The sequence below is a fragment of the Squalius cephalus genome (genome assembly GCF_949319135.1).
Source record: "Squalius cephalus genome assembly, chromosome: 10".
Lineage (NCBI taxonomy): Eukaryota > Metazoa > Chordata > Actinopteri > Cypriniformes > Leuciscidae > Squalius > Squalius cephalus.
Window position 1 is genome coordinate 32,132,941 of NC_137131.1, and position 12,310 is coordinate 32,145,250.

At 40.4% G+C, this 12,310-nt stretch overlaps 1 protein-coding gene across 1 annotated transcript in view; it reads right to left on the reverse strand.

Annotated features, from left to right (window-relative positions):
- Nucleotides 1-12,310, reverse strand: part of cidec (cell death inducing DFFA like effector c) — a 145,003-nt gene that overhangs the window by 105,609 nt on the left and 27,084 nt on the right. Inside the window, exon 5 of the mRNA XM_079883323.1 lies at nucleotides 10,634-10,666. Within this exon, the coding sequence (XP_079739449.1) occupies nucleotides 10,634-10,666 (33 nt within the window). The remainder of the gene's footprint in view (nucleotides 1-10,633; nucleotides 10,667-12,310) is intronic.

Below are 12,310 nucleotides of genomic sequence, written 5' to 3' on the forward strand. Positions count from 1 at the left end.
TCTTCCCTAAAGCGCCCCGTGAGGCGCAACAAAGTGAACCATTGCCTATGGAGCCCCCTGATCAATCTGAAGGATGCGTGCTTCCACATCCAGGTCGTCAAGAGGCACAGGAAGTTCCTCAGGTTCGCTTTCGAGGGCAAAGCATATCAATACCGTGTTCTTCCGTTCGGACTGGCTCTGGCTGCTCGAACATTTACAAAGTGTATGGACGTGGCTCTGGACCGGTTGTGGCTCCAGGGCGTCCGGATCTTGAACAACCTGGACTGATATTAGCTCAATCTCAGGACTTGGCAATAGTATATTGGGACTTGGTACTCAGTCGTTTAAGGAGATTGGGTTTATGCATAAACCTTCAGAAGAGTGTGTTGCTACCACGTCAGACAGGATGTCTAGTCCAGGTGGGTTTATGTCGCAGACTAATGGGTTTTATGGCAGCAGCGTCTCCTGTGGTTAATTTGGGCCTGCTCCACATGCGACCATTTCAATGGTGGATTAAAAGTCAAGGGATCTCCCCCCGTTGCCACCCATTTCGCAGAATATTGATCATGTGCAGAGGCTTTTACGCTCTGCGTCCGTGGTTGAGACTTTCGCTCCTTTACAGAGGAGTCCAGTTGGGGGGCATGTTGTCATCGCAAGACTGTCACGACAGACACATCCCTCACAGGCTGGGGGGAAGTCTATCAGGGATGCCCGATTTTTGGAGTCTGGAAAAAGGAACATCGCAGGTGGCACAGAAATCATTTAGAATTGCTGGTAGTGTTTCTGGCACTCAAACGGTTCTTACCCTGTCCGAAGGGCTGTCACATATTGGTCAGGATGGACAACATGACTGTAGTCTCGTATCTGAATCGCCAAGGAGGTCTACACTCTTGTCCCCTGTACAGGGTGGTGTCCTTCTTTGGACGCAGACCAGGTTGGATGCAGTAGTAAGCTTCATATGGCAGCAGTCTGGTCGAACGTAGGTGGATTTGTTTGGGACTGGATGCTCTGGCTCAGTAGTGGCCCGGGGCCAGGCTTTATGCCTTCCTACCGATTCGATTACTCTTAGCGGTTCTCCTCAAAGTACGAAAGGCCGAAGGTAGACATCTGTTGCTGGTGGCCCCGTTCTTGCCCAGTCAGATGTGGTTTTCAGACCTGGTTAGTCTGTTAGTCGGCCCTCCTTGGGAGGTTCCCCTCAGACCGGACCTGCTGAGTCAGGCCCAGGGGACGATTTGACATCCCCGTCCGGACTTGGAAGCTATGTGTTTGGCCCCTGAGCAGGGCGCACTAATGCATTCTGGCTGCGACCTATGCCAGGGTATGTTCCTAAGGTTGTATCAACCCCTTTTCATTCCCAACAAGTGGTTTTGGAGTTTTTTTCCCCTCCTGACTCGGAGGCAGGGAGTGATGTGCAGTCTATCTGCCTCTGCCCGGTGAGGGCGTTGAAGATCTATGTCGACCAATTGTTTGTGTGTTTTGATGGTAAAAACTAAGGAGTTGCCATCACCAAACAGAGAATGTCTCATTGGCTGATTGAGGCTATCTAGGCGGCCTATGAGGTGCGTGGTTTTGTTTCACCTCTAGGTGTGCATGCTCATTCTACTAGAGGAATGGCTTCTTCTCAGGCCTCCCAGGTCTTATCTGCTTGAGCGGACTCTTTCCTCGGTCTTCAAGCTATTCTCAGGTATGTGAAGGCGTTATGGTATATTGTTCCCATAGCGATGGTCTTGCAGTGTCGAGATAACCTATGAAAGGGAACGTCTCAGTTACGTATGTAACCTTGGTTCCCTTGGTACATACTTTGCAGGATGGTTAGATGAGCACACAGACTATGAATGACAGGTGTGACGGGTTAATATTCTGGTGATTGTGAATGAGTGGACAGAGCTGAATGATCTGGTGCTGATGGCATGCTGGCTGAATCCGTGACACTAATATATTAACTACACACATCATAAACCTGTGTTTTAATGAATTCATTTATATTTAATGTGATAACAATTTAAAAACATGCCACACATGTGGACCAAACAAGCATTGATAAAGCTGTTACTACACTCAAGGTCCTGCACAAAGAAATTATCTGTGCACTCACAAAATGTTCCTTTTAGGACTGCACGTCCAAGGAATGACAAACCTTGTCAGGCTCGTAAGAAAATTTAAAATCTTTTTAAAAATGAAAAAAATAAATAAATAATTATTTTTTTTTTTTTTAATAGGCATTTTTTTACATTTCTGATTCATTTCCTTGTATTGTAGGTACGCATATAGTATTCCGATGTGTCGTCCATGGTACACTGCATATTCTTGCGACATACAACAACTCAAAAATTGAAAGCTAAACATGTCACATATCTTTGGAAAACTGAGACTCTTGTGATTCGAACGATGTCAACCATTTTAATATAACACTTAACACAGCAGGTACAATCATTGTCAGACCATCAACAACCAAATAATCTACTAAAAATATGAAGGAAGTAACCTATAAAGCCTCCTGTTAGTCAACTGGTCCATAACATTACAACAAAAATGGTTTAGTTACACTGTAAAGGGTCCAGACAATCCAATTCGGTGAAATATTTAGTCCATAACACAATTATATATCAATAAACATCCACAGAATGTAGTAGTAGCATTTCAAGTAAGCCGACAGAGCTATCACATTGTCGGCACATTCAGTTGGTCTAGATTATTTTCACATGTAAACATTACAGATTTTTTTATGTCAAAATGGCCACTGACCCCTGAACTTTTGATTGACAGCTAATTTGAGCCAATCGGTTCATGTTTGCAAATGACTGGCTTATCTTTTGAACTTCTGAAAGGATTGATATGCAGTTTTAGTGGGACGAATCAACTTATCGACCACAGAAGTAAGAGTGCAAAGTTTTATGGTGACCCGTGCGTTGTGAGTAAAGCGTACATACATGGCATATGTGACTCTTGGAGAGATGTTTTTGGATGGGGAGACATCACTCTCGACAAGTAAGTGTTTTATATAACAAATTTTACTTTGTATACTGAGGTATGCGTTTATGTTTTGAGATTTTCCTGCCAACTTCTGTTGTGTTTTTGTTTCGCTCATGCGCAAGTGTATGTGTGTTTGGTGTTAGGTGATGTTGTGGGAGAAAGGGGGAATAGGGAGCTGTTCCTTTAATGTCGTAAGGATGTGAAATTGTAGTTCGCTCGGGAGGGAATTATGGGTAGTGTGGTCCGGAACACGCATGGTCGCGTGTACAGCGCTGAATAGAGTGGAGATATATGTTTCCTTATTTTTCTTTGTTATATTCAGTGGAAATGAACCGAGTATTTATGTTCACTGCAACATTGAAAGCCATGTGAATGCATGCCGAAAAGATCAATAAAGCAGCATACTTTACATACTTTACATACAGGCAAGGCTGCTGAGACGGAGAGCGCCGAAGAGAAAAAGGTAACACTGGGGGCTCGTCCGGTATCTTGTTCGTCGCATTTGGTGAGTTATATGGACATTCTGAATGGTAAACTGAAGCAGATGTTATCAGAGAGAGAGAGCAACATAACGGATGCTCGTGAGAGAGCAAGGATGATGAGAAAATACTCAAATACAAATAAGAGCAGTCATTTGAACCCTGCTATGCCTGTAATGGCAGAGAATGAGGAAAAATGGACGCGCATCTCATTCGTGGATTGGTTAAATGAATTGGATGTTCAAGTGTCCAATAATGAAAGTAAAAATAATCCGTTCAAGCAAAGTTTTGCTCCTTGCCCTCAAACAGCTACAGTTAACAGACCAGTGTGTTGCTATGAGCCACAGATATCACCACAAACAAAGAGGGAAACCAACCCTTTCAAAAGTGTTGTGGAAAGTGAGTTTTTGTATGACAGTGGAATTGATACACCATGTTTCATACAGAGCACGCCGGCAAATCTGAACTACTACCCACAAGCTGTGTACAAAGATCTAACGGCTAAACCAATGTCACAATATATGTCACCAATTAATGCCTGTTCTTGTCCACATGATAGTGGTACCGTCCAGCATAGCAATCATGAGGCTGAAAATAAGACTGCTTATATTAATGCTGATGATAGTTGTTTCCCTGAGTTTATTTGACCCTGCCTGCAGGGAAGAAAACCACGTCAGGCATGTTACGATCTATCATCTGACAGTGGAGAGGAATGCAGTACCCCAAGAGAAAGAATTCCTACTCTCCGACCAGGTCAGTTTGATGGTTCAACGTCATGGAGAGAGTTCCTAAATCGTTTGGAGAATTGTGCCAGAGCTAATCACTGGTCTGAAAGGACAATGACTGTGCAGATGAGGTTTTGTTAGGTCGGAGCAGCAGGTGCAGTGATACATTAAAAAACCCATGTCGGGTAGATGGGATTACACCCGCATTGTGGAAGAAATGGATGCCAACACACGACGAACTGAAGCCAGTGTAACACAACTTATGCAGTCGGCCACAAGGCCAGTGTAACACAACTTATGCAGTCGGCCACAAGGCCAGAGAGCCAGAGCTGCAGCAGTCCTTGAATGCCCCGAACCGAGTGAAAGTTCTTAGAATAGCACGCACCACTGTTCTGGAAGCAGGACGTGAATACTGTATATCGTGCCAGGAAATGCACATTTTCGAGAGCATGTGCAGGGCAACGTGTTATTTAGCCCAACAAAAGGGTTTATGGAGAAACACAGAGTGTTGGTGGCATGGATTGTAATTGATGCTCAACCCAATAAACAAATTCCAATAAGACTGTATAACCCAGGTACCATTGCCATGCGAGTAAGGAAGGGGACCATTGCCGGGTTTCTACAGCCTGCAAATGTTGTAAGGGTTGCCGACTCTGAGCTGCCAACTGCAAGCCCAACCCCCGCAACTGTCCCAAGTCATTTACAGTATTTATATGCTGAGAGTATAGTGCATCTGGGGAAGTCGGATCAAGAAGAGCTATCAGAACTTCTGAGCACTTATGGTGATGTTTTCTCGGCTGGACCAACGGACCTTGGTCGCACCAACCTGGTGCAACATGACATCCAAACACGACCAGGTCCGCCGGTAAAACAGCAGCCCCGAAGAATGGCCTTTGAGAAACAGTGCAGTGCAGATGAATAGATCCAGCAAAACCTTGACACTGGTTTAGCTGCCCCTAGCCATAGCAGCTGGGCTTCGCCAATTGTTATGGTACGGAAGAAAGATCAGACGTACAGACTGTGTGTGGATTATAGAATCCTGAATGAATGCACTATTAAAGATGATTCCTTCCAAGAATCCAGGATACCCTGGACATTCTGTCTATGGCGAAATGGTTTAGCACCTTGGATCTGGCTTCAGACTATTGGCAGGTGGAGTTAACTCCAAGGGCACGGCAGGCTGCTGCGTTCTGCAGCAGGAAGGGGCTATTTGAATGGAATGTGATGCCATTTGGCCTGTGCAACGCCCCAACGATGTTCCAAAGCTTAATAGATCGTGTTCTGGCTGGACTACAATGGGAAATTTGCCAAGTCTATTTGGGTGACATAATTGTTCTGGGGAGGGATGCCAAAGAAATGATGCAGCGTCTAGCTCAGGAATTCGAAGGTTTGCACCAGGCCAACCTCAAGTTGAAACCCAAAACGAAATGCCAACATGAAAACGCAGATGTGCTGTCCAGGAGGCCATGTCAGTTCAAATTGTGCCTGCAGCCTTAACCCTCTGAGGTCGGCAAACGCGCCCGCGCGTTTTGCTGGATTTTCTTCACATTGTAGAACTATAAACTTAAATTACTCCTTCATTTATGGTCATACAGAAAAAAGAAATATAAAAAAAGAATCTGTGATATTTCTACTTTTATATGTGTCCACTTACAATCAAATCAAAACATTGTGCTTTTGTAAAATAAAGAAAATAAACAGGGTGTGCGTTCTGCCTCTCCGTCGCGGTGAACTTTTTTTTCTTGAGCACGTCTATAAACTGAAACAAAACTCAGCGAATACTTGTCACACATTTATGAGCCATATACCTTTATAAACATTTAAGTGTGTACTTTTAAATGATCGGATTCAAACTGAAAACAAATATTCTCTGTTTAAGTAATTTGTATAAAACCAACAAGATGTCCAGCTTCTCAAACGCTTCCTAATTATTTTTAATTTGAACACGCCCACTCGCGCAAAAGAAATTCACATGCAAATCACCACATGGAACGCGATCACGCTCATTACCTCAAAAACAAAACACTAAAACACTTCACAAGTCTCTGCTTTTCGTCGAGTTTGAAAGGCGCACCGTGAGCTTACATTGGATTTAGGCTACCTCAGAAGAATAAGAATGCGATTTGAAGACAAGAAAGATGTAAGGTAAGAAATTCTTACATATTAGTTTGTTATTGTTGCATAAATTTCACATTGCAGTTGAACTGTTGCTAGATATATGGTGAATATTATAATATTTAGACCCGTGTTTACTGTTACTGTGTTTGTGGATATCTGCTCAAACGTAGATATGTATATGGTAACCATAATGTTTTATATTTGAGCGCGATCGCGTTTGAATGTATCATATTTGATACATTCGAAAAGCAAAACGCACCAAACGGCTTCATGTTTTTACTATTATCTCATTTCATATCATCATGATAATCAATATATTTTTCTCTAGCTTAGTTGTTACTGAAATATTTTGGAAGATTTATAGGCTGCTATGGTTATTGTTATTATTATTTTATGCAGCACTGCGCATAGCCTATGCCTACAAGGCACAACAAACTTGGTGTTCATTATATTATTGTTGGAAACATTTGTGTGTGTGTGTGTGTGTGTGTGTATTCTGTGAATTTTAAAAAGCAATTTTAACCAGAAAAATCTAAAATGTATTCCCAAAATCGTGCAGGCCTTTCTCTTGATATCAGTATGTTCACTTTTTTTTTTTTTTTTCAGGGCCTAGATGCCACTGAGTCCTGCTGACTTCAACATTCACACGAGTCTCTGTACATGAAGATGGTAAAGTGAAAATCAAACACCTTGGAAATGAAAGGTATGTACAATGTTTTTAGGAATGGCACAAAGGTCTCTGTCTTTGAATCATTGGTTTCAATGAGTGCTTTTTTGTCATTTGTTGTGTATCTTTGGATTATGTTGTGTTGTAAATAAATCAAACAATCTAAAAGCCATTCTTTTTTAAATCTCCTCATTCTTTATGAAAGGTTGCTCAGAATGACAGGGCCTGATAGCTCCTAATAGGGCCGTTAGGGGAGGGTCTTTGTCTTTCTCAGGTGTGAAAAGCTTACATATTAATGAGCTCCCGCATAAAGCTTTGTGGCACAAAACACGTCGTAACAATTTTAAACCAATATATTGTCTTATCTGAATGAGCAGTCAGGGTGATTTTCACATCGTTTTAGAGCAAATATTCTAGGCTACGTCATACAATTTTCAAAAGTCTTGTGAAGAAATAATCAGTATGGGTTTCATGACCTTATTTCAGTGAGAATTTTTTTTTGTATTTTCACAAACCACGCATAAATGTCATTATCTCAAAACTACAAACTTTTACACACATGCTGCTGATATATTATTGTAGCAGAGTTTGTGCTGAATACAGTGTAATTAGACTTTAGCCATGAAAATGTCACAAGTAACAGAAATAAGCATAAATGTCAGAGCATGTCAGAACACCTCCAGGGCCCAGAAAACAGCTCAGACCCCAGAGGGTTAAAGAACCCTCTTCCAGTAACTCACAGTTTTGTCATCAGGTAGTCCAGTGTGATTTTGACATCAGACCTGGAAATGATGTTCCCTTCGTTGGGTAGGTGATTCCTACGGGACATGTTCAGTTCACTTAGTTTTGTTGTGGGAACGTGATAATATGTTGTGGCCATGAGATATTCATTCGTGGGAACTTGATAATATGTTGTGGCCACAAGATCGTTTTGTTGAGGAAATGACATCCTTATGTTGTGGCCATGCTTTGAGATTACTATAATAGTAGTCCTATAGACCTTATGTAGCCCCACCCCTTTTCAAGGCTGAAAACACAGCGAGTGTCATGCAGTGTGTGTGTGGTAAATTAGACCACGCGTCTGGTGACCACCTGATTATTGCTCTGTTACAGGATGTAGATGTGATATTGCGGGACAATGCTGGACATGTGTGAGAGATAACGTTTTAAATCGCCAATAAGTTTTGTTAATTGTGAACGGCTCAGTGACTGGCATTCTATTTGCCCAGGTTCGAATCAAGAGATGCAATGTCATTTTCTCTAGGGACTTATTTAGTCTACTAAATATAATTAACTGAATAACAGGCTAGTATAGTTAAAAATCATATTTTATACTATAACAAATGTCCTTAAGTAGCAACTAGTTTTTCCTTTATTAGACTATGCAAACAATAAATGCGTTTTACCAGATTCAGCAAATCTCGAACGTGTATGTTTTTTGTTGGATCTGGTAAGTTAATCAGGATGGTCTTATCCAGGACATATCTAGAAGCAATCATGGCTGGTGTAGCTATATTTAAGGAGTTTTGATTAGGTCCACACTGGTTCCTTTGCTTCGTCCATGCAGTCATAATCAGTAGAAAAACCCCTCTCAACGAATGCATAGTTTGGATATTTTCTCGCTCTAGCTAGAACATGACGGCTGTGCAAATTTATTTTAAAACGCCAATCACATTTTTTAATATTATATTTCTTATTATGGTATTGTAATTTCAGGGAAGAAATAAAATAATACAGTCATAATTGAAATGCAGGACACTGATTACATATTGCAGGACGCGGGACAAAGCTCCCAATTTCGGGACTGTCCCCCATTTGTCACCCTAGTCTTAACTATTCCTTCACACAGAGACATGCAGAACATTCATCCATGTATATGAAATCATAGCGATTTATATGCTTTTTTGTACTGCAGCAGCATGTCTGTCTTGCTCATAGCTGCATGTTTTGCATGTTTTGGCAGTAACAAGTCTGCCCTTCATCTGCATGCCATGCAGGCTAGAATTGCAAAACATTATTGGATAATTCTTATAACTGACATTTCTCTGGGCCAATCAGAATCTTAGCACTTTTTCTCTTGGCCAATCGGAATCTTAGCACTTGCGTCAGAATCTTGAAGCACACAGCGTCAACTGAGCTCGCCATTGGATGAGACGCCTGGCTACCACGCGAGTCTGATGGAAACTCATAACGTGAAGGAATCTTATGTTAAATTCAAGGTAAGTCAAGCTTTTTGGAGCAAAAACAACAGCTATTTGTTTGCTTGATTCAATTAACGTTAGCTACCGCTTTTTTATGTGATATAATTTACAATAATATCGTATTGTCGTCATACCTATGAATTACGTTAAGCAATGCTAAAAGTGGTACCGCCAGACCCGGAGATCAGCTGAATGGTTTCCAAAACAGTAAAAAAACAATTGTTTTACTCGAGGGGAGGTGGAAAATGATCTTAATTCCCCAAATGGTGGAATATCCCTGTAACGTTAGCTAGGCTTATCGTTAGCCGGGTGCTCTGCCCTGAGTGCCGAGATATACGGCTACTACTCGAATTCTTAGCTACCCTGAATATTAGGTTGTCGTGCGCGCTCACACATTAGGCAGTCATTCGTGATGTGGGTAAGTTAAATGTGACTGTTTACACAACAGCTGATGCGAGAGTAAGTGTAACATAAAGCAATTTGCAATTTGGCAACCGTGTTAATCTCTTGTTGCATGGGATGCGCCGCATACCTGGTAAACAGTAATTTCTAACAACATAGGGCTATTTAGATAAACAATCTGGCGAGCGTGTTGTTTTAGGCTAATACACCAACAGCAAATTTCTGTATAATAAAGGGCTACATTTTGCATCCAAGTCTATCATTTGAAATCTTTACATTGTATTGTAGCTCAGAATTCGAGTAGCCGTATATCTCGAAACACCGATCAGTCCTTGGACCGATGAGATTGGCTAACTTATCGTGTGATTTTCCATTTCAGAATGAGGGAGCTTAATGAGGAGGACTCATTATATATAGTATATAGTATGCTGATTTTTGTTGTCACGCTCAGAAATGTGTAATTTGCATATTAAAATCACAAAAAAATCGAGCTGGGGGCAAGAGTGTTTCTCAGTATTTCTTAGGTCAGAAACTACCTTGTAACCAATCACGTCAACGTGCAAGTGGGCTTTAGCATATCATCATTACTATGCTGCGAAGCAGGGAAGGCTCAAGAGAAGCCAGTTATCCCGGTAGCCAATATTTTTCTGTTGATATGAAAAATCGGATACTTTTAGCTATAGTGGGTGAATTATGTATATCAAGTATATTACGATGTTATGATGTACTATATGCCTTTCTCCAATGATGTTCGAAGTTGTTCAAAGCGCTTGTAAGGATGCTGATTTTCGGAAGGCAGCTGTCCGAATTTGAGATGCAGCAACATTAATACCTGTTTGCTAGCGTAGTCAAGCAAAAGGCTAGTTAAATTAATTACCGTTATGTGTCCGACGTTGTAGAGAGTGATACATAAAACACATTACCATTCTCATACATCGACTAAACTAGCCTGGAGGCGGGGCTCTGCATATTCATGCTTTTTTTTTTTCATCCTCGTAATGCAGGAGAGAAATGACAATAAAAACTGCTTGACATAACTTAAGATATGCTTTGAGGAGGTGTCCCTTCCAATCCATTCTTCTCACTTACTCTTTCTACTTTCTTCTGACCCGGAAGGTGTCTCTGAAAAAGAAAACAAAAATGTGTCCTTTATGTGTGTTGACACCTATGCTATAGTTACTACTTCCACATGTACATAGGTTCACACTTTAGATAATCAATCAAAAATCTTTGTCTGAATCTGCAAACTCACAAAAAAGTATTACTTTGGACCTTTAATATACCTAATTCAAAACTAAGTAAGTAAACTAAATAAGAATATTAAATATAGAAAACCATATTTTGAGAGTAGTATGTCTGTGAAGTGCAATGCAAAATGTCATGAATGCGAGGTCCTTGCAATGGAGATTTTGAATTTGAGCAAGCACATGAAAAAGTGTAAGCAAAAGTGGTTTGGCAAAGTGGGTAGTGTACATGATATAAAATTGACAAATGGAAGACTTGGTAGGATCCATGAGCAGAGTTTAATAAAGGGTAGACAAGAGTCATACAACAGGTGAGAGTTCAATCCAGTGAGACAGTCCAACCAGGCAACCAAATCCAAGATGTCTACTGCACAAGATCTAGGCTAAACTAAGTCTGTGCATTTGCAGTTTGGTGATTTCACCAGCAGGAACATAAATGTTGTCCCTATGGTTAATACTTTACGCATTATTTTGTGTATCAGCAGACCAATATAATTATGGCTTTGTGAATATTGTTAATATTTGTTATAGCAGGGCACAACCTAACACTTTTTGACTTTCTCAGTTTGTGTAAATTCACTTAGGGTTCAGAGTATTTATTTTTCCCCACATCAATTTCACATGTCTAGTACAATTATGTGGTTTTGTTTCATTAATACAGTGTATACTTTTTTTTTTTTTTTTTTGATTTACGCCAAAAGAATGGGGGCATGTTGTAACGTGAGGGACACATTGTAACACGACCATATAACAACTTGAAATTTCATCTGATCTAATCAAAAAAATATAGAAGACAAACTAAAATATTTTGTCAATAAAATACAAGTATTATCTTTTTCATATAAAAGAATGGCATTTTTTTAATAAAAAAAATAAACAAAAATAATTATATATATATATATATATATATATATATATATAGAGAGAGAGAGAGAGAGAGAGAGAGAGAGTTTGACAACAAACACCACAAAACACAACTATGCAGCATAGTTAAAAACTTAATAATAATTAATCATTTCAGAACATTGACTCTTAGGGCCCTATCTTACACCCGGCACAATGCAGTGCCAAGCACGATGCAAGTGTTTTTTGCTAATTTCAGTCCGACGCAGTTATCATTTTCACGTCCTGTGCCACGTTGTTTAAATAGCAAATGCATTTGCGCCCATTTGTGCAGGTCTGAAACGAGGTGTGTTCTGGCACATTGTTGGCACGTTGCTATTTTGAGGCAACAGAAATAGACTGCGCCACTGACCAACTGAAACCTGGTCTAAAGTCAATGTCGCAATATATATATATTTTTTGTTATTTAAAGAGTGCGTTAGTAATATGTGCCTATAGGCAGGTCCACAACGCACATACACTCTGCTTATTAAACACACAGGGACGCACAGCAGCACACAAACATGCCAAATATTTAAAATAAAAAGATTACAATGTAAAATATTATTATTATTATTGTTAGGGCTGTCAAACGATAAATCGCGATTAATCGCATCCAAAATAAAAGTTTGTTTTTACA